At 37.3% G+C, this 24,418-nt stretch overlaps 1 protein-coding gene across 2 annotated transcripts in view; it reads right to left on the reverse strand.

Annotated features, from left to right (window-relative positions):
• The window catches only part of ZNF385D (zinc finger protein 385D), a 446,378-nt gene that overhangs the window by 81,323 nt on the left and 340,637 nt on the right, over nucleotides 1-24,418 (reverse strand). For both annotated transcript variants that reach the window (XM_074838710.1, XM_074838721.1), the window contains one exon: nucleotides 24,269-24,379. In XM_074838710.1, the coding sequence (XP_074694811.1) occupies nucleotides 24,269-24,379 (111 nt within the window). The remainder of the gene's footprint in view (nucleotides 1-24,268; nucleotides 24,380-24,418) is intronic.

Genomic DNA, 24,418 nt, shown 5'->3' on the forward strand with positions numbered 1-24,418 from the left:
ATTTCAGTTCTGTTTTGTGTGGACTTGGCTGTAGTTAGGTGCTTCCCTGGTTAAATCTCCAGCCTTCTTGTAGAAGGCTATAAGTATATGTAAAATATTATGTGAACTTTTTCACTGTGAAAAGTTTCCACAGCTGCACAAAGATTGATAATTTAAGGCTAGTGCTAATACAGAAGAATTTACAGATTATTTCATTCTCCTCATATTCCAAGAGAAATCCAAGCCTTCCAGGTGCAGAAACATCCAAGGAGAGCAATGTGTTTTCTTGGAATAAAAGAACTCTCAGCCTACTAGTTCCTGGCACATTTAGACAAATTTTGTATCTCTAAAAGAGTCCTATGACAGTGTCTTTCTTAAAAAGCCCTACTGTAGGTTTACCCACAGGACTTCTCTCTTTGGGAGGAAATATATGAAAAAGAGAGAGGAAGAAACAAAGTAAAATTAATAAACACTATTTCCTACTTTTAAAAAAAGAAGTAAATTATGTTTTATATAAGGAACTAATATTAATAGAAAATAAATGCCTAAGTGCTGATAAAAACTAGTGGTATACCATGGAAGCAAATTTGCATTAAAAACTAGTTTTATCTAAATGATTAGCCTGGAAGAAACTATTTTGAGAAAAACAATCAAAATATCCAGAAGGAACAAAGGTTTGTGAGGCATATGAAAACCTGAAGATCAGTCAGGCTACAATACTTACATTTATTCCTTTACATAATGCTGTTCCTTTTGCCTTGCTTTCAAACAGTCTTGGGCTACTCTGTGAACACATTCAGAGCCTCAGTGAAGTCCACGAGATGGTGTATACCTACAAGGTTTGCCAGAACACAAGTTCTACCAACTATTGCAGGGTCAGAACCTCAGTACTTTGAATAACCTCCTTCACTCATACATAGTGCACACAGACCTACTTGCAATGCAAGTTAGCTATAAAATCAATTGTTTGTTCTTAAAGTAATGCATAAATGTGGATAGATTAAGTCATTCTAGAAGTTGTGCAGACTGAAAAATGGGGTTTATTTACTAACACAAGTAAGTTGTTATACTTTCATTTATTCAGAACAGGCAACAATATCTTCCAGTACAAAGCTGACAGGTCACCATCTTTCACTTTAAGCTATCTGTTAGGTTCTATATAAAAAGCCATGGCTAGGGATACAAAGCAGTACACAAAACAATGAGAATGTTCTGTTACTTACTGTTTACACTGCAGTTATATTTTGTCTCCTTCCTACAAACCTTTGTTACCTCTACCTCACATTACACTGAAATCTAAAAATCTAATTTTTTTCCACTGACCAAAACCCAATAATTGCTGAAGCTACTGGTTGCAATTCTACAAACCTTACTGGATAAGAGTAGCCCCTCCGAAATCAACGAGACATTTTATCTGTTGAAGTGTTATAGGACATCTGCTTAAGAGATGCTCTATATTCCACATTCAGTCACATCGACTTTTATGTTTCCCATCTCCTTTAGTCAAACACAGGTTATCAGGTTCAAAACTGGAACAGCTATATGAAATTGTATGGTGTGTAATATAAAAAAGGTCAAACCAGACAGGTATAAGAGCCCTGTCTGATTTTAAAACCTAAGACATCATTTCATGTTTTAGATTTGTTTGGGCAGAGATTATTGACAGAGTGAAATTTCCAAATGGTACTGAAACTTAATGCTGAGACTCCAAACTCTTTGCAGCTGGCAAATCCCTTCATACCTATTCACTATATTTATTAACATATTATACTTATTTATTGCTCTTTATTGTTTTTACGCTGTTCTTCCTTTTGTTATTTCTCAGTGCTGATTCCCATCAATCTATAGTAACTGTAACTCAAATGAAAGGAAAAAAACCCCAAACTTCTCACATCTTAGAATTGAAACAACAGAGATCTGATATATGTAAATTAGTACAAATAAGTCGATAACATTTAACAGTTTTCCATCCATGTTCACCAAATGTTGGAATGCTCCTAAAGTGATTAAGAAGCTCTGTCATTAAGAGAAGGTTAATTTAACCTTGCAAGCATGACCTTAACACCTGAAGAAATGCTGACTTAATTCACACAACACTTGTGTAAAATGAAAGACTTTTTCCTTTTGTTTCCTTTTTACAAAATTTTATCCATGGACACTTGATAACATCAGTAACCAAGAAGAGATTATACTATCAGAACTACTGAGGTATTAAAATACCTCAATGAATACTGAAGAATATTCAAGATTCCTCTTCCTTCTATCCTTTAAGAATAATGCATTTAACAGTTGCCATTTCCACAAGCAGATGTATAAAAGCATACTGTTCTTAAAGAACAGACTGAAGCTGCTTTCAAAGTTTTGTACTGAGATACAAGTTCAGAGCAAAGCATTCCTCTCTAGACTTCTGAAGAAAAATAAAATGTCAGGGGAGAAACACTGAAAGTTTTCACATAGCATTTGTGGTAAAAAGGATCTGAAAAAATTTGCACATGGGGCATGCAAATACATCACAATGAGACCAAGCAGGGCTAAGGAAAAGCTAACATGTCTACCCTGGTCCCTACAAAATTACATTTGGAAAACTGGTTTCTGTAAAAAGTTGTAGAGATTTCTGAATCCTCTTTGAATAAAATGAAAATAAGATACTTTAACTTCACCTCCAAAGCTCTCAGTTTACAGCTATGATATCTCACTGCTGTGATAATTCTCAATATTCCTTTATGCTTTGCAGCACCCCAAACATGTGATGGAGAACATCCTACTGAAAACTTCTAGGTAAATGAAGACAGAACTCTCACTAAGGAAATCTCCTAGTAGGTTTCTAAACTGGTGGTGTACATTTGGGGTGTAGGGACAGTTTGACACTGATTTGGGCACAATGAGCTTCAGGATGCTTTCTGGAGTTCAACCTTCACTAAGTACAGATGAAGCAGCAATATGGGACAGCTATGCTTTTAATGTTCATACCCTTATGACTCTTAAAACTGAATCCTAAAAAATTTTCTTTAATATATTATTCTTAACACTACGATTAAATTGCATGAACCAGTAAGTGCATTTTCCCTTGGGTATGTATTAACTATTTACTTTTTGCAGACAAGTGCACAAATATGATTAGCTTTTGCAAATTGCTCCTTATTCTGTTACTGGTAAGTAATTTTTATATTATTGCAATGTACACAGATGCTATTTTCCACTACATATTCAGCAGTAATGAGCTAATTCAATGTGCTAAAACCAACAAAAGATCTTCAAGAATGAGCTATTTGCTTCAATAGTCCAAGCTCCATTGAAATCTGTGTTAAAATCATCCATGATAGGAAGTTAACAACTTGCTCTAGAAGGCCTATTGCAAAAGAACTTTCTTTAGTTCATTTATTCAAATCCTGAATGTGTTCTGTTACCTTCCTAACATGCATACTATGGATCAACATCTTGCATATTGATTTGGAAGTTATTTTTTGAGTGTAGCTAATATACTTCATTACTTCTCTTAAAGAAACAACATTTTGGCAGGAGCTTTACAACTGTTTCAATATTCACTCTATGAATTCATTATACACAAAAAAAAAAATCTAGAAACAATAAATCATGCTGTTTTCATTGCCCTTTGAAAATTGCCAGGACCTCCTTGCTGAGAGGAAAAAAAAAAAAAAGGTAGCAAGCATGTTAAGTTTAGATTGTGTGGGTGAAATCCTGGCACCACTTAAGTCAACAGAAATAATGACATTTATTTCACCCTGGACTGGCGATTGAAAGCAAGTGTGATGCTCCACCTGGATCCAGTGGAAAGAATTTAAAGATGGATGGACAGCCTTTGACTGAGCCAACAAAACAAAATATACTGAATCACAGAAACACATTGGTTCAGCAAAAAAACCCATGCTTTCACCACAAAAATGTGTTATATGCAACCTGGAATATGCTACTTGTTTACCCTCACTATAGCATTTGTTTGGCTAACTCTGCATCATCTTGACTGGTGCTATGTATTCATACTCAGCTGCTACTGGTATGTTGTACATACATACACTCTACAAAATACTGACAAAATGAAAATTGAGAACACCCAGATCAATATTACTCAAATGGAAAGGACTTTATTTGTTTCCCTGCTCTTTCTTTACTAGTTTCTATTTAACACTGCTAGAGAAAACCGTACCATTTAAGTGATCTGCACAGGAATATTTTCCTGTTTCTTTTATATTGCATCAAACCTGTTTGTGAAAGGTATGTGAATGTATATATACACACACATATACATGTGTATATATATATTTATTCCCAAGCTCAGGAAGTTAGGTAAGAACGCCAGGAGGCCTGCATGGATGAACAAGGAGCCCCTGGACAAACTCAAACACAAAAAGGAAGCCTACTGAGGGTAGAAGCAAGGACTGATAGACTGGGAGCAATACAGAGAAACTATCCAAGCAGCCAGCTGTCAGGTTAGGAAAGACAAAGCCCTGATGGGAATAAATCTGGCCAGGGACACCAAGGGCCACAAGAAAAGTTTCTACAGATACATCAGTGATAAAAGGAAGACTAGGGAAAATGTGGGCCCTCTCCGGAAGGAAACAGGAGACTTGGTTACCCGGGATATGGAGAAGGCTGAGGTACCCAACAACTTTTTTGCCTCAGTGTTCACCGGCAAGTGCTCCAGCCACACAGCCCAAGACACAGAAAGAAAAGGCAGGGACTGGGAGAATGAAGAACTACCCACTGTAGGAAAAGAACAGGTTCAAGACCATCTAAGGAACCTGAAGGTGCACAAGTCCATGGGACCTGATGAGATGCATCCACAGGTCCTGAGGGAACTGGTGGATGAAGTGGCTAAGCCACTATCCATCATATTTGAGAAGTTGTGGCAGTCCGGTGAAGTTCCCGCTGACTTGGAAAAGGGAAAACATAGCCCCCATTTGTAAAAACAGAAAAAAGGAAGACCCAGGGAACTACAGGCCAGTCAGTCTCACCTCTGTGCCCAGCAAGATCATAAAGTGAATCCTCCTGGGAAATACACTAGGGTATATGGAAAATAAGGAGGTGATTGGTGAGAGCCCACATGGCTGTACTAAGGACAAATCGTACCTGACAGATTTGGTGGTCTTCTACGATGGGGTTACAATGTTGGTGGATAAGGGAAGAGCAACTGACGTCATCTACCTGGACTTGTACAAAGCATGTGACACTGTCCTGCATGACATCCTTGTCTTTAAATTGGAGAGACATGGATTTGATGGATGAGCTATGTGCTGGGTTTGTGTTGGCGGGGGTGTTGGTAGCAGGGGAAGGGGCTACAGTGGTGGCTCCTGTGAGAAGCTTCTTGAAGCTTCCCTGGCTCCAAGTCAGGCCCGCCTCTGCACAAAGGCTGAGCCAATTAGTGATGGTGGCTGTGCCTCTGTGATAACATATTTAAGAAGAGGAACCTGGGAGGAGGAGTTGAAGTTGTGAGGAGGAGTTGCAAGAAGGACACCTATGAAAACACCAAGGTCAGTGGAAGAAAGGAGAAAGAAGGGGGAGAGGTGTGTCAGAGCAGAGACCCACCCTGTAGCCTGCGGTGAGAGGGCAGGCTGTGGCCTTGCCATCCATGGAGGTCGCTGGTGGAGCGTATCCACGTTGGAGACATGGACAGTGGGATTGAGTGCACCCTCAGCAAGTTTGCCGATGACACCAAGCTGTGTGGTGTGGTCAACACGCTGGAGGGAAGGGATGTGCCATCCAGAGGGACCTGGACAGGCTGGAGAGGTGGGACCGTGTGAACCTCATGAAGTTCAACAAGGCCAAGTACAAGATTTTGCACATGGGTTGGGGCAATCCCAAGCACAAATACAGGCTGGTCAATGAGTGGATTGTGAGCAGCCCCGTGGAGAAGGACTTGGGGGTATGGGTGGATGAAAAACTGACTGTGAGCCATCAATGTGTGCTCACAGCCCAAAAAGCCAACCGTATCCTGGGCTGCATCAAGAGAAGTGTGGCCAGCAGGTCGAAGGAGGTGATTCTCCCCCTCTGCTCCACTCTCGTGAGATCCCACCTGCAGTGCTGTCTCCAGCTCTGGGGCCCCAGGCATAAGGACATGGACCTGTTCGAGCAGGTCCAGAGGAGGCCATGAAGATGTACAGGGGCTGGAGCACTTTCCCTATGAGGACAGGCTGAGAGAGTTGGGGTTGTTCAGCCTGGAGAAGAGAAGGCTCCGGGGAGACCTTATAGCCGCCTTCCAGTACTTAAAGGGGGCCTGCAGGAAAGATGGGGAGGGACTCTTTATCAGTGAGTGTTGTGATAGGAGAAGAGGTAATGGTTTTAAACTGACAGAGGGTAGATTTACATTAGATATAAGGAATAAATTCTTCCCTGTGAGGGTGGTGAGACACTGGAACAGGTTGCCCAGTGAGTTTGTGGATGCCTCCTCCCTGGCAGTGTTCAAGGCCAGGTTGGACCGGGCTTTGAGCAACCTGGAAGTGGAAGATGTCCCTGCCCATGGCAGGGAGAGGTGGAAATAGTTGATCTTTAAGGTCCCTTCCAACCCAAACCATTCTATGATTATATATATATGGCTACACACACACACCACAGGCAACCTGCCATCTCACCAGAAATATTATATTAGATGGAAAGGTTTCCAGTGTTGAGTACAGTTGATATATATATCCAGCAGACATCCAGCTATAAAGCTAACAAAGACTCTCACATTTTTGTCAGAGAGATATAATCCGTTGCCCTGCTTTTTTTACTGCGTTGCAAATAATCTGTGCAGCAGTTTATGGATGGATATAAAGCCACAGCATATATCAGAAACACTACATAATGATATCTAGGGAATAAAACATCAGAAGGTGGCAGATAACCTTTAGAACTCTCAGTCTCAACTGAATCTGTGTGACTATCTATTCATTTTAGAGTAATTTCCTATTTTTGATCCTGGAGACAAATTACATCCGAGTCCATTCCATAATAAAAAAACAACCAAAATATAAGAAAAATAAATAGAATAACTCAATTTAGCTCCCAAATACAGTGCTTTATACTATAAATCATCTCAAGAATGACAGTTATTCCTACATGAATGAATTTTAGACAGACCAAAAAACCAAGGAACCTACCTTAAAAGAACATTAAGGGAGCAAGTTCAAACAGTGGATATGGAAGGGTAAATAGGAGACAGCAAACATTGTGAATGCAAAAGCAAGTACTTGGAGGTGTAGGTTGTTATGATCTATCAGATTATGATACATATTGACAGTGACTCATGTAAGTCTGCCTGAGACAAGTTAACTTTCCCAAGGCATCTTCCTGCCTTTCAGAGTTCAGGGTAGCCCTAATGGCTGGAACCATGTCACCCCTGTGCCCTTATGTGCCATTTTCCACAGAGCCTTGTGAGGCCTGCACTCCCAGCGCTGGCTGAAGTGCCCCTGTGTGCCACCTACTCCACCAGCCAAATCATAAACTGCAGAAATGATCACCACTTAACGATGCACACATTTACCAAGTAATAAGAACTTTGAACTGTACAGCACTGTGACTGTACCCCAAAGAAGGGGTGAGAGTAGGATCTCAGGTACTATCTAGAGTCTTATTAATGACAGTGAACTTCAAGATGTCACACTCTCCAAATGAGATCCCAAAGGCCCTCAGGACAGATGCACAAATGTCATGTGGAGTGTGTAACATCTTACAGCTTGCAGGACTGTTGCCATTTACAGAGGATTATGACAACTAGGCCAAGCTTACAACAACTGGCTTTAGCACCCAGCATCCTACCAAGTCCAGAAATGATTTAACTTCTAATTTTTTCCAATCCTTTCTCTTTATAGAGAGTCGATGCTTTAATCTTTAATTCACTGATTCTTCAGTTTCAACTTACAGATGTTCTTGCCCTTCAGTCTCTTAAAAAACACATTTTATTGCATTCCAAATACAAAACAGATATTACTTCCAGCTGAGAGTTTTAAGATGTATTAGCACCTTCAGGCTCACACACAGTAAATCTAACAGGTTTCTTCAGGCAGACAACTGGCCAGGAATACAACTGGGAACTTTCAGGCTAGGCCAAAGGGTTTACTATTGCAAATATGTTAGGAAGACAAGCAGTTGTCTGCTAAATATGGATTAAATCTATTGCCAAACCGTTTATTCAGTTGTGTGCAAACATGGCTTTCAGTCAGTCAAATATAAGTCTATGACTTCTGCAAGTTCAGGAATATGGGTCTGAAACCCCCTGACATTTGATAGGAGAGAGCCCCTACCTTCTCGACCTGATCAGACAGACCACATCATAGGCCCTGGTGGTCTTTTGACTGCACAGCTCATTACTACAGAAGTCAGCAACAGAATTTATTGTCTACGTGAATCTTTGCTCCACATGGCTGTACAGTCTCCTCTCCTTCTCATTTAAACCACTCCATTCCTAAAAGGGGTGGGAGTCCACTACTGTTCATTAAACAAACAGAAATTAAGGATAACCTTGTCACAGAAAATTGGCAGTTTTAATAAGTAGGTCTGAATATGTGGTTATTTACAGTGCAAAAATTTCAGAAAATTACTCGAGATTTGATGCTAATGATAAGATCATCATCCTGTTTATTTATCTTTTGTGGTTTTGATAAAAGAGAATTATGAGAACTATGGTTCTCCCCAGCCAAAGGGCCTCAAGGGCGAACCCATCACTTACCAGTTCGAAAATGCACCTCTGTACACACCTCAACATCTTGCAGTGAAATACTAAAGGGCCCCACCTTGTCCCAAATGCAATTCATATTTCTATAAACAGCATACCAAAATGTGATGTTAGCCCCCTAAACAAGCAAAATCCTGCCTTCTTAGCTAGAGTTCAAACCGATCAGTTTGTTATGAATATAAGTGCTCAATTAAAAATGCATGTTTAGTATTGGTGGGACCTCTTTTTATAGAAAAAAGGAGTCATACCTGCAAAACACACAGATTCTTGTGAATTCAACCATGTACAATTTCAATACTTGAATTAAAATTCATAGTCCAATTACTGTAAGTGACTATACCTCCTCACAGTGAATCAATCTCTTATTACTCTGTTACCTGTTTCATGTCAGGAGCAGCCATAATAAATCACCAAGCTGATTTCATGAGGATATTGGTGGCGATGGAGGGCAGCACATTGAAGGGAAAAGTGGCTAATTATTTTCAGCATTCATTGTCCTGTTCAGGCAGTACAGAAATCAGCATCTTTTGGATACAAGTAGATTTTCTGAGAGAGATAAGACACAATTTCTGTTCATTTTAAAAATCCAGATTTAAAGCAGCTACCCATTTCAGCTATTCTAGAAGTGCTTATTCCTTACCGCAAATACCAGAAAAGAGCTAATTGATAGACCAGCCATCTTAACTTTTATACAGGCTTAAGTAGTGAGGGGGGGAAAAAAAAAAAATTAGGGCTGACTTCAGAGAAGATCTGAATCCTAAGTAACCCCAGCTGAAGAATGTCTGGATGACAAACTTCCTGCCAGTTGAAAAAGACGACTTGCACATCTTGCAAGACTTGTAAGGCCAGACAAATATATTTCAGGATTCTATCTTCAAGCCTTTCTGCTCTCTGGACTTGGACACACTCTCTTTGGGATGACTTCTCCTTTGCTTTCAACCAATATCTTTATGATTATTCAGCATGAATAGCTTCTGGATGGTTCTAATTTTTCTCCTACTGTTTACTCTGCCACCTGAAATTTTCCATTTCTCAAATTACCTCTTTTCTGTCACTATATCCCAAACGTTAATCACGAACTATGACAGAGTCAGGGTCTCCTTTCTTTCTGCATATTGATCTCCTACTCTGCATCACCACACCTGTTATTCAATAATGTTTGCCTCTTCTCTTACATAGCTCCCTCTCCCTCTCACATGCCTTAGAACAACACACCTACCCCAACCATTTATTTCATAAACTACAAATTCTGAAAATACATTTATTCTTATTTACCCTCAGACATTTTTTACAGGCTTGACTTCAACTGTTCTAACATGTTATCTAATCAGTTGAATCATATTCCTACTGGTTGTCAAACGTTCTCTCTTTCAAGAAAACTTAAAAATGGGTTTCAGAAAGTATTTTTCCATTAATTCATTTGCCAATCCCCTGCTGCTCTCCCTACCTTATATTTTTGTTTCATCTCTGATTTATTAGAAAATAAGCTCTCTAGAGAAAAGATCTCATCTTACACATCTGTAAAGCACTGTATACGATGCAGATATTTAGCTGTAGGGCCCTTGTATAAATGACACATAGTATTCTCCAGGTTCTAAGTAAATTACCGATTAAAAAGTACCTCTACTACTTTTAAGATCATTACTGCAGAATAATTCAGACCATACCAATAACACGTTTCCTGAGAAAGGATTTCCAGTGTATCTTGTGGTTAATGGTTGTTTACCTATATCAATGGACACTCAGCAAGAAACATGACAAAAATGCTGAGCCCATTTTCTCTTGGGACCTTGCCTTTGGTTCTGTCTGAAGTAGCATGGACTGATGTCTGCAACTAAGCAGACATCACAGCCACAACTGAATTAATCCTCAAAATGGTTACAAGTGATACAAGTATCAGTTAATAAGAGTCATCAGAGCAAACATCTACTTATTCTTAGTGTTAACTTTTTTAAAAGATCGATTTGCCCTGGATTAATTTCAGTCATTTTCTATGGGATTTGGAGAGAGAATAAACCAATTCAGAACTTGCTTTCATAGTTTAGGCAAGATCCTTTTCAACAAGGAATTTTGCTTTTAATTATTAGGCTACCAGTGCTGGCAATTCAAAGATTGTGCAGCACTTGTAAAATTCACACAAAAATCAGCTTCCCACCACCGGAACTATGTTTCTTTTCCAACTCTAAACAGCAGACTTTGTCACACACACCAGTGAAAACTCTGTATTGGTTTTCTCTCATGATGTGAGTCAAAGAAATCATCTTTCTCATCTTATTAGCCTAGACAATGTTGTAACAAACTTGTCTCAAGTGTGAAATGTAAATCTTCCACTCCATAGGAATCCCTCTTCCTTTAAAATTCCTTCTATTAGTGCAGAACATGCATAATAAATAATTAGATCCTTCTTGGAAGGATGACAGAACTTGTGCCTTGTGTTGAAACATGCCTTAACTACTGAATCCCTCCCTGGGCAAATGCAATTAATCCTACAAGAGAAATAACTAAGTGGTAACCATTAATACAACCCCATCTATTTTAGCCAAGAGTCTACAGAAGAACCCTGTTTTTTTTTTTCTTGCTGCAGTCCCCACTCCTCGTGGTCCCTGCTGCTGAATGTCATTGCATCTGCTCCTTTCTTCTCCTGAGTATCTGTTCTCTCCTAACATCTTGTCAATTGTTTTGGTGGCAGCACCACCTCCAGCAGCACTAATTTAGCACAGGACAAGCTAATAAGCCTACAAAGATTGTAGGCTTTTCTCTGCATCTCATGCCCTGTTGGTTTGCCTTGCTAGTAAGGCCTGTCTCGCCAATTGAGACATGGGGCTCAAGCTCTAGAAGAATAGCCAAAACGGTGCGCACCATTTTTAGTGCATTTTATTAAAAGTACTTCCATCCTGTAACGACATGATGTACATTTTCTTAGCTCTATTGTGATGGAATTTTCATTCTTACAGTCTTTTCAAGCACTAAAGAGATACAAATTAATCATGTAATATAATTTAAAAAAAAAAAAAATCTTAGCCACTGGGAATTATATAGAATAAAATACTATTAAATGCAGTAAAAATCTTCATTCCTCCTGTGTCCAAGGTGTTAATTATTTCCATATACTCCATGTTTTCTGACATCTTTAGACATTGTTACTCACTTACTGCTGCTTCTCAGAATGTGTTTACCTTAGAAATTGACTTTATAGTAATTGTTTATCACTACATAAGATTCTGGTAAGAAAATCATGTTAGAACATAAATTGACAAGCAATGACAGGTACCTTGTGGTAGGCCATTTAACTAGAATTGTGTTAGTGAAGAACCATCAGATATTCAATAACAAAGGAAAATTTTCCGTTATGTCATTACAATAATTGGTGAGACTCTTTTGAAAGGTAATGCAGATTGATGTACCCTGTAAAATAAAAATTACGCAATATAATCACATTAATTACTAAATTATAAAAATAAACAAGTTGTCTCTTTGGAAGAACAATTTTATACAAGTGATGAAATTCTGTATTGGGCAAACAAGGTATTCAAGCAGACAGAACATAAGGAGTGAGCCTGTTTGAATGATTTTTTGATTTGCAATTTAGTGTTTTTATCACCAATTTAAAAAGAAACAAAAGAAAGCATCTGAGTGAATATCCCATAGTTTTAAAATTACTGTATATATCACTGGCCTATTAAATTATGACATTTGGACATGTTTTGAATTGCTGTGTAGACTGAGGTGAGAGATAATAATGTTGAAGTGTCTTCATTTAATGAAAACATAACACCTTCTATTTGGTGGCATGGCTCACTGCAAAAAAGCAATATATCACTGTCCTGAAAATGGCTGGCAGGAATAGGAAAATGAGCTACTGCTAATTAAACCTTTTATATAAAAACATGATTGCTAATCAAATCTTTATTACCCTATACTCTCACATTCTACTTTCTTCTTCATTTACACTTCATCCTGTAGCCCTTGAAGTATCAGGTTTACAGTCTTCTTATATGTTGTGGTTTTTTGATATTGTGAAAGAATAAACTTGTAACAATGATAATTTAGAAAGATACCTAAAATTAAAAAGTAACTGTGAGAGGAAAAAGAATGGTACAATTAAATTACATCTGGTTATTCTGATAGCTAATTAAAAGTCATATTTAAGTAATTACCAAAATATAAAGTATTTACTCAGGCCGAAGTTTCATCATTCTTGTGACAACTGAAAAACACCTTTATTACAAGAAAGGACAAATGTTTAGCTTTAGATACTTAGAATGCCCCTATTCTCAGAAGTGTGGTATTCAGTAATGATGACAATATAAGCCATATTTCCCTTAAAGAAAGATGCCTTTAATTTTTACTGATTTTATTGTTATGAAGTGAGCAATTGCCACTTCACATAAATTGAATACTAAAGATAAATATTACCCTAACCAAGTATCTGATTAAAAGCCAACAAAAAAGCTTTTGCAAAAATTGTGGGCTAGCATATACTAAGTTTCTCCTAGTGAAGTACTACATAACTATTTAATTTTTAATTTATATAGTGGTAATTATTGCAATATTTGTACAATGAAGTGAAAAAGTTACAACATATGTTATTTGAAATAGAAAAGAACTCTTTTTCTAATCATGTAGGGAAAGCTCAACTGAACTTATTATTTTTGTCAAAGAAATAATAAAATCAAAGCAAGCACTGACAATTGCAACAAGACTCTAAATGTAAATTAAAATGCTTCAGACAAAAGATTTGAAGGCAAGTGATTCCCCAATCGAGGGATGATTTTCACTTGTCTCCAGGTGTAACATTATGTGCACTGATGGGCTGATCAACAGAACAGAACTTCTCCCCAGCTGTAATCAGGAGTGATTGATGGTTGGGACAAAAAAGTTGATTATCATGACAAGTCCACTGATGCAGAGAAAATAGGCTATGCTGGGGAAAGGATAAAACCTGTTCAGAGACTACCTTCTAAAGTCTCCTTTCTAAAGAATAAAAAGAAACATTTATGCCCATCCAAAAAGAGCTAACATAAATGAATTCGATACATTTACTATGCATCTGTATCTACACCATGACACAATGAGACCTATATAAACCCCAAACAGAATAAGGCCTTGTATTTTTAAAATCACAGTTTGAGATCAACTCTTCAAACAATTATATATACGAAAGTACCTGTATGGTCTACCAGTAAAGCACTGCCTCAGTTTGAATACATGTTTTGAATTTATAATCAAGCTTTTAAGGGCCATGGGGGAGTTAGGTGTAAGTGCCATATTGGATTATTTCCTGAAAAGAAGTCAGTCCCCTTTGGCCATTTTAAACCTTTAAAGACTTCATTTTCAACTGAGATTAAAAAAAATGCACATGAGTGGGGACAATACTCCCTCAAAGGTATAGTTCAAATATGTGCTTTTTTATTCCAATATAAAGCTTTTAAAAGCACATATTGGGTTGCACTTCCACTCCTTCAGAGGATCAGACTCCCAGCTGTTAGCTGTGATGTAAGTACACAGAATAGCAATATCTCAAGAGACTTTAAAAGACATGCGAGGACTGATAAAAGAACCAAGAAGCTGAAAAAGTCAGGCCTGGAGGTACTGAAATGGAATTTGTTTACATCAGGGGCAGTTATGTTTAATAGTAATTCTAGAAAAAGAAAATATTATATTTGCTACAAGAGGTGGCTGCACAGATACAGTAAAGATTATATCACAGGTACCTCAGGGAGTGCAATTTCTCTCACCATAAAGGGGGGAAAAAACAAAAAAGTTTCCAGACTTAGTGTAATATTACTTGATAAGATTTTATGTCTGTTGGAATAGAGTATAATCACCCAAAGCCAGGTAAAAGAGTGAATTCACTTCTAATGCATTTTTAGAAGAAATTAGGATTTTTTTTGAGAAAAAATATAATTTACATCATTTAACTCTTTTTGATGGCAATCTTTCTACATCACACAGAACTGCACATTTTCTTCACTATGTGCTCTTTCTGTGGACCAGACTTTGACACAACCCTGCATGTTCCTCTTCTCCCAGTTCTTCTTTATGTCCTTATCAGTGCCTAAGAAAGTGAGCCAAGAGTCACTGATTGGTGACTGAAAGCAGACAATATTTTGCCATTTTTATAGTGAAATTTGTTATCTGCCCCTCTTATTAATAATTCAGAATCTCAGATTCTCTAGTGTATAAATTCTTATTTTTTTAAATAAATCTATAAGGAAGAAGTTACAACATACCAAGCAAAGCTAGATGAAGACTGCACAGTAAAGAGTTTACAAATTATCTTTCCTTTTAGGTGATGACTTGCTTATGGAAAGTGGTTTCTGTAGAGTCCCCATCAGAGTTGGTCATAAATTTCAATTGTTTATTAGAGTTGACTGATTTACTTCCTACACCGACAGAAGAATCTCACAGAAAATAATGTCTTAAATACAAATAAATGTATGGCAAGAAGTGATAAAGCAGAGGTTTCTCTCCTTGCAGTTGAAATGGGCAGTCTTTTCCATGAATGGAACATGAGAGAATTGGAAGGAAGACTTCTTTTCCCCCCTTTTATACTGTCTATATCTTTCATACTGTCTATATTTTTCCCTGTCTATACTAATTCCTTTGTGTATAAAATGGCATTTTTCAATGTACAGTTCAGAAATATTAAGTGTTGTCTTCATTACCACAATTTCAGCCAAAGACTTCAAAGAAACTCTAGTTAGCCACTACCTGCCTAACTTTAGCATTTGAATTCCATTTTCATGTTCCCCCACCCTGCTCCAGGAACAAAATCTTTCTGACACTATTGTAACACAAAGAATATAGCTACAGGACCCAATTCATTAAAAACACTGGAAATACATATGTAATCTGCCTGAAAGTAATCTTAGTGAGTGATAGATAATCCACATTAAGCACTCTCCTGACACTGAAAGAAGATTTTGGAAAATCTAGGGCCTATCAGACCACTTAGGTCTGCTTCCCACTTCCCAATATCATGTTTTGTGGTACATTCTTATATTCTAATTTAATAATTTCTGAGAGAAGGAAAATTTCTGACAGCAACAATCATGAACATGTTGAAACACAGGAGGGAGGTTGCTCTTGTTTCAGACTTTCTCTCCTGTTAACAAGTCTCACCTCTGCCTTCTCTCCTTCTTCTGCTCTTTTCAGTTCTGAGACCATCTACAGTCAAGGATAAGTTAGAAGTTGGCCCCAGTAGGACAAATACTGAAATCATTCACTTCCGTGCCCGAAGCAGAAACCTTTTAAGCCAATTTGTCTCCATATTCCACAGTCGAAATACTGGTCATTAGTCTTTTGCAAATTATAAACAGGACTATCAGAGAGTGCCATTGCCTATTCACAGATCATTTCTAGCAAACTCAAGTAATTTTCAAGAGATGTCAATCCTTCTCCACAATTGACTTATTTTTTCAAAAAAAAGTGAGCGCTCTGAAAATGAAATTACCTGGTAGGATAAGCAGACGTAGGAAGCAAGAGTTCACAAAGGTGAATACAGAAAGTCTTAGTTTTAAATAATCTTTACGTCCTAACATAGAAACAGCTGCTGATCAGCTGAATGTTTTAATCTCTCCAGGATCATGTTCCTATACTGATTCTGATGTTCAGTTGACATAGATGTTGGACATTCCTCCATAACCGCTGCTTGTGCAGGGACCAGGTAGCTGGAAGCATTAGACTTTGCTTTCTCCTTGATATATAGAATAGAATCATTTAGGCTGGAAATACCCTCAAGATCATTGGGTCCAACTGTTAACTAACACTACCAAGTCCACCACTAAACCATGTCCCCAGGTGCCATGTCTACACATTTTTTAAATACCACCCTGGGCAGCCTGTTCCAATGCTTGATTTAGACACTCTTTCTTCAACTGCCACTGTTGAATGTGGCTGGAGAGTGAATTTTGAGAGGAAAGTGTAAGTCTTGTAGTACGAATACAGTAGACACCAGGGCGCTCCATCTCTCCACCAGCAACAGACTGAGTAACCAGCTAACATTAAGAGCATGTTTTCTTAAAGATCAATAACTTAAAACCTTCCTTCTTTCCTACTGTCTTCTTGTCCTCAGGCAATGCCTCTGTGAGCCTGATACCTCTGGGCTGGTCCATGTTCTGCAACAGTACAGATATTCTAGACAGAATAGCTTACTTTCACTACAAGAGAGGAGATAGGTACAAGGATTAGTGAAGAGTTCATGCAGAGAGCTCCATAGCTTGTAGACCACTGAGATCACTTACAGCAGTTACTGAGGATCACCCAAAACATTTAGTTTGTAGGCAATGCTTAAGAGGCAAGAAAATATCCATGTCCTTAGACTATTAGTCTGGGGACTCAGTTCAACACCTCCAAAAGTACTCCTAGGCTAAACAACAAGGTGCTGTGGCAGATATGAATAATTTCTGCTTCTAGGTTGTATAGGTGCATAAAAAGTACTCTATACAAGGTGAAAACTATGTAAAAAAATACTTTATATAACAAACCAAAATTACACTTTCTATTAAGCATTTTAGAAATGCTTTAAGAAACTACAGGTTATGTGAAAATTCATTACTATTGTTCAACAGGGTATTCTGGATTTCACAATTTATAAATTAAGTTAATTTCCTACATGAAGAAAGGTTACTCACAACCATCTCAGAATGAAACAGCATCTAACAGAATCAAAATAAAAAATTATTTTCTTTCAAAATACAACACACAGTCAAAAAAAAAAAAAAAAAAAAGTTGAATTCTCTAGTATGAAAAACAGCAGACCTGCACAGGACCTGACTGCAATTCATATTTCAGTCTGTGGTCTAGGAAAGAGGAGGTAATGCTTCTAAAATGTGCAGGCTAGTCCTATAAAAACAGACTCCACTGAACTGGACAAAGAAAATACTAGGTTGTTTTCACATTTGTCATGTATGCAACGTAAGTGCAAAATATTCTGTGCTATTTGATTAGACTTTTAGTATGCCAAAAAATCACATATCTTGAATTATTTGTTTTAAAAATTCTTTAGGGTTTCCATAATGTGTTGACACAAATGCCAAACATCCCATGGAAATCTCTACACTAATCACTTTCTGTGATTACTTGCTACTTTTTCCAGTGAATACTATAAACCAGTATCTCTGGAAAAGTGTCGACCTATGAATGTATTTCCATTCTGACTCACATTCTGATCTCAAATGAATGGCATGTGCAATTCCATAATTGAAATCAGCATTTGTTTCTCCTTACACTGAACTCCATAGTACAGAAAAGATGGTGTATCATTAGAAGGAAGTATCATATACATATATATACACATGGAATTCTATAAACTATATAACTCATATATATATATTTTTAACATATATAAGTTAATTCTGGATGAAGTTTTATCCTTGGAGAGGTACAAGTGCTGCAATTAATACTATACTCTCATATAGTAACACTGACTTTAATGGGAGGATGAACATCTCTAGAAGTTGCACAAGAGAATTTCCTTAAAGAATCAGGCTGATGACTTCACAGAATGCAGATGCATTGGTTTGGAGAGACCAGAAGTAAAATTGCCCTGAGATAATAGATAAATGTGTTTGATGGCTGGCAATACCTGCAACAACAGACTTTGATTAAGGAAGCTGTGCGTTACAATTCAAGCAGAAATCGTTGGGTTTATATCAAAGCAGGTTTCTAAATCTAAAGGTTAATTGAAAATCTGAATCTAAATCTAAACCATAATTGAAGGCACAACAAAACATGCAAAGAATAAGAATATGGTTATAGCCACACACAGAACAGTGACTGAGGCAAAGAGTATGCATGGCTTCAAACACCATTTAAACAGATCTCTGAAAGTTGAAAAATAGATTTGAAATCAGAAGGGTGAAACACTAAATAACTTCAAGCAGTTAGTTGTATCAGCCTTTCCTGTTCTTAATGGACCAGCTTTTGAAAGTTCCTCTCTCTTTGCAAACAGAGGAAGCAGGCCAGGTGTGACCATGGCTTGGCATGGACAAGAAATGAAACTTCTATTACCTCTTCCAAACCACAGAAACAGGTTTGTAAGTTAGTCAAGCAGGAGGTCATATAATCTTTCTCTCTCACATCTGGGACTATACTCAGTGTTTCCTGTCCATCCTCAGAAACAGATGTCTAATATGTTAAGACCCTCTGCTGCCAGAGAGCCCACAATTGTCCTTATGTGTTTCCTTCCAGAACTTCACTACCATTATAGCAAGAATTGTTTCACCAAATATTCCAACAAAAAAAATCTTGAATCAAATTAAGCTGAATAATTAATCAAATTTATTCTTCTATCAAAACCAAGGAACACAAAGATCAGTTGGTCACTGTTCTCTTATTATCCCTCTTTCATACACTGAAAACCTACTATATTTTGTCTTTTTCACTGTACATCTATCCAGTACTTTCTACTTTCCCTAGGCAAGTAAAGTTTTTTAACACCTTGTCATACTAGTGGATGTCTTCTAAATTCTGCAACTAATTATGCTTTTGTTAAAGTGTGATGATCACTGCTGTAAATAATTCTCCACCCAAGGCATTGCCAATTTCAAATACTGTAGAATACTTACCTGTCTATTGATAAATATAACAGTCTTGGGGAAAAAAAGAATCATAGGATTAATTGGGTGTTTTTATTTTTTTTTTCCCCATTACCAATTTTTACTGTATATTTGGATTGTGGTTCACTATAATTTGGTTTTGCCCATTAAGCCAGACATTTCTTATTTTACTACTTGTGCATTTAATTTTTCCAATCTAAGTCCAATAGCTTGTGCTTTTATTTACTGCACTTGCTGGAATTCCAGAATATTTTCTCCAACTAGTGAAGATAATTTTGGACTGCAATCCTGAACTCGTCACCTTCCATCAAGCGCCTGCCATCCTCCATCTAGGTGTCATCCACAAACCTGATACATGTACTCTCTATTCTGTCAGGCACATTGCTAATGAAAATTTAGAGTAGCAGCAAGCATGGAACAGACTCCTGCAGATCCTGACTTGTAGTGATCTTTTGTTTTGACAGGAAACCATCAGCAACTACTCTCAGTACAGTTTTTCAATCTGTGGTGCAACCAACTTTTAAAAATTTCACCTGAACCATATTCCCCTACTTACTTTACAAGACTGTCACATAGGACTGTATCAACCCTTATTAAAGCCAAAATATATCACATCTATTTATTCCCTATTATCCATTAGACCAATTACCCTGTCAAAGGAGAAAATTAGATTGGTTTGACATGATTTGTTCTTAACAAATTCATGTTGGCTTCTTCTTATCACCTTATTATCCCTTAGGTGCTTACAAATTGATACTTTAATCATTTGTTCTCAATACCAAGCATAACCTAAATAGGATATAAGTCCTCTGGTCTTGCTTCTTTCCCCATGAAAGTTAGAACCATAGTAAAATACTGTGGAGCTATATTGCATCCTTATCCTCCAAAAAAATCCTTCACTATTCTTTTACCGGAACAGGACTTTTTGAATCCTGACAACTTCATACAGTTGAACTATATATCAATTCATCAGTACCTTTGCTTTATAGAGATGGAAGAAAACAAGGTAAAAAACAACAAATAAGGACTCCATGACAAGCATTCAGCTCATGGTTTTCAGGAGAGTATTACTACTGTTGCTATTTAAGTCAAACAATAATTTCTGGCTAACATATTTGGAAATATTTTTACAGTGTATCATAATGAAATTCAAGTCCTGTGAGTACATAAAAACACTGTCCAACCTCTCTCTAAAGGCAAGCTGGATTATCACTCAGCCATCTGCATTAAATGAGAGGGAAGAAAAAGAGAGAATCCCTTTGCAAGAATTGACCTTGTTAACACACTGTCACTACCTTGATCAAATGATGAAATTAGAAATGTGGGCAAAGGAAGATCAAATAGTCAAGACAGCTGATCAAAAAATGAGGTAAATTTAGTAAGCTCTTTTTTTCTCAAGCTATGGGGTTGTTCGGTGGGTATTCTGTTTGGGTTGGTTTTTTTTTTTTTTTTTTAGTGATCGATTATGTTAGCAGAGAATGTACTCCTACCTGTAAGCACATGAGTTGTCCTACTGAAGTCAGTTGGACTTCATTTTACAGGGTGCTTTTAGCAGATGTTTAACGTTTACTACAAAGCATGCATTTAGCAGTTCTTCTGAACTGGTGCAATAGCTCTCAGCAGCTGCCAAAATCTAAATGGCAACACACTCGCAGCTAAGCACATACTTAAATGTTTTGCCTTGTATTGGATGCACCATGTGAATGTAAATGTTATATATAGATCTCTCTCACTGCAAAAAAAAAGAAAAAAGAAAAAAAATCACTGCTTGAAACTGACTCCACAGAACCTACCTCTGCTGTTCTAATGTTTTTTCTCAGCATGGAGAGACTTTGGTTACTTGCTCATTCCTCCCTTCCCTAGTATGAGAAGATTTATTTTAAAAAGAAATACTGAACACACAGCTGTCATGAAGATTTATAGATAACTCCTTTAGAAAGAAGCTAAACGATTTTAGACTATTGTACTGCCTTTTCTCATTTTTCCTTGAAATGTAATTTTGATACTATGTAACCAGAAAAAAAGCTCTTCTGCTCTGAAAGAAATCTGTATCAAAGGGGAAAAAATTCTGTATTCTCTGCAAAAATGAAAAATCTCACAGACCAGTTTTATTGTAAACATTTTCATAATACTGTCGTGCAGTAGGTAAATGGAATTTCTATTCATTACTGTACAATAAATCCTATCTCTAGCATCTAAAAATGAAGGCATATTGGTAGAACAGCCACAATGCCCTACGTTTCTGAAAAGTTATTTATTGTTGTTATCGTTTTAAATCACGTTCAACAAAACATGATGAAAATGAAAGTTAGGAATATTCAGTAAATTAAAACTTTTTCATAATAATAAGAGAAAAAATTATAATGTGTGTACTTGCCATTCATATAGTAGATTTACCAAAAAACTGGTAGTTAATAGCTCTTTTTCTTCAGAGCAATCTTTCCTTTAAGTCTCAACAATAAATCCTCAGTTTAGCACATTTTTGCTTCAAAAACTGGTGGACATTCAGAATTACCCAAGCAACGGAAGAACTTAGCTCTGCCTATTCCCCTCATGTTGCAGAAAAGCATATTTCTAAACTGCAGTGGAACTCCAACTACTTATTATTTCTTGGAAAGCCTCAGCAGAGCACTTTGTGATTTTGAGCAGTAATAACCATATGCACTGGAATGAGAAGAGACCATCAAAAAGATATCCACAAAGCTCTTCTGTGTGATAGGGAAAAGGGGGAGAGATATTGTCTCAGGTTAATCAACAGGCAGCTTTTGGATCATAATCTCTCCATCAATCAGCAACGCTTGGGTTATTTAAAAATTAGGTGAATATTACAAGTGGAAAGTGAAAGATACTCACCAAGAAGGTCTTCCCATTCCATAAAGTTAATGATATTGATTTACTTTGAGAGAGGGGAGCATTAGAACAACCTTCTGCTGAACACTGTTGGCAAATTGGAGTTCAAGCCTCTATCACTTGAAAGTGTGAAGGAACAACTAAATATCCACTTAACAGCTTTTCTTCCAACAGTTTGCTGTGAACAGTCTAAATGAATAGATTTCTTCTGAAACCATTTTTTTGGACTCTATAGATGACTCTGAAAATGGCCACTGCTTCTTCCCCCTCTCTCCTTTGAAACCTTTTTAAGAACAGCAGAAAAAGAACAGTATGGGAGCATACCAGTCCTCTGAGTAAGAAGAATCAGTGTCCACTGATACCTTCTTTGTATCTGTGTCGAAGAATTTTTATTTCAAACATTTTATTCTGGAAAATGCCTAGCTCCTGTCAGCTGGAAAATTTTCCACTCCATGTTTCAATCCGAGTTGTGTATCTGCTAATGACTAAGTCATTTTAATGATGTGTTCATCCTCTCTTTTGTCTGGATCTTTCTGCAGACTAACAAATGGTCTACCCTCTTAGAAAGGAGGTGTTTCACTTTAGTACGTAACACCAAAGTGTTTGATGTCTCTTGCAGCTATATACTATGTATGATTCAGTGTGATATGTTTTTTCCTGAGACAAAGCTGAAAATTATGAGTGATGAGTTGGGCTGCTCAGTCAGTGGGATCCACTGTGGCCCAGAAGTCTCCATCGTTCCCTTCCTGTGAATGGCTCAGTATCTACAGTCCTAATTCTAGCATCTGGCTTCTAAATGGAAGGGACTAATTTGACTCTTCTATTTTCATCCGAGGGAGATGACAGCTCCAGAGAATGTATTACCTTTCCTTGAACCACCGTTTGAGAATTATGTCAATGTTATAAGAGGAAGGTGTCCTTTCAGCCTGTGAACTACAAAACCAGGAGTCACCAGTGAAAGTAAGTACATGATGCTGACTGGTCTGGAAATTCTGACTGAGCTCTCATTAAAATTATTTCTAAGGAATAAAAAGCTGAGGGGAATGAAGAGAGCTACATTATTTTCATCCCTTGGTGGTCAATCCTTAAAAGGAGGCTTCAAGGTTCAATTAAAGTTTTTGACAAGTTCATGGCTTTGATAAATAAGTGATAAACTGAAAATAGGTACAAGCTGTACATAAATAGCTGCCTACAAAGAAGCAGCAGCACACAAGAATTATTTAATTTCTTCACAAGATTAGCAGGAGGAAGGAACCTCATGGCCATTTTTGACTTAGACCTCACTCTAAATTCAAACATTTTTGTTCTGACAGAAGTAACTTCCATATTTAAATTAGTAAAACGAGTAGCAAATGAAAGACATTTGGTAGGGGAAGATAAGTATCCACCAGTGATGCGCTGTCAAGAAACTTCCTGGAGAGACTACAATAGCAGAAGAAAATATATTGTACCACGTCAGGTTTTGTCTGCACACACAATGATCCTGGAGAAGGAAATAAACAAGTCAAATTCTAAGTGGTTTTTCTGTGACAGAACAGGTATTCCTTGGAAAGGAGCACCACAGCACAGATTCCTTGGGTAATTATGGGGGATGGGTTTCCTCTGTATATTAGAGACCATCTCCAGTTCAGCTTGCTCCACTTCATTGCTGGAGGAGTGAGAGGATGTAAGGTAGGAATAGGAACCAACTGACAAAAATATCATCTGCTTGCTTGCTTGTTTTTTTTTTTTTTTTTGTCTTTAAAAGCTTGTACTGGCAGAACAGGAACATTCTGGCTAGACAGAGATACTGTAATGGTAGGAAAACGAAGGTAGATCCAAAAGGACTCTTAAGTGTATCTGAATAACTTCTAACATTTACAGGTTGAAAAGGAAGGCAAACAGAACCAGGACTGGTAGAAGAATTAGGACCCAGCAAATATTTCAGCCTTATTAGCAGTAATGGATCAATCCATTTTCCTATTTACACTCTGTGCAGCACAACTGAAGTTGATGAGCTTGCAAGGATATATCTGCAGGGAAAATCTGGCTGGGTGTATAAACACTACCAAATAATTGTATTTATTTGAAGCATCCTACAGCCTTTTCATCTGCTGAGCCACAAACTGAAATCACAACGTTTCATTTAGGTTCAATTTATGCAAATTATGGCACATCCTAGAAGATAAGTACATATTTCTAATCTGATACAAAATGATCAACTTACATCAGAATTAAATCTCAGCTGGCAAATGTTGCATGATATGATTTGCTTTCTTCGATGAGGAAGAGGAACCCCAAACGTATGATTTATTACAGCTTTTTGAATTGGGTCCATCTGTAAAGAGAAAAGAAAAAGAAAAAGAAAAGCTTTTGC

Source organism: Strix aluco, chromosome 1, assembly GCF_031877795.1.
Source record: "Strix aluco isolate bStrAlu1 chromosome 1, bStrAlu1.hap1, whole genome shotgun sequence".
NCBI classification, from domain to species: Eukaryota; Metazoa; Chordata; class Aves; order Strigiformes; family Strigidae; genus Strix; species Strix aluco.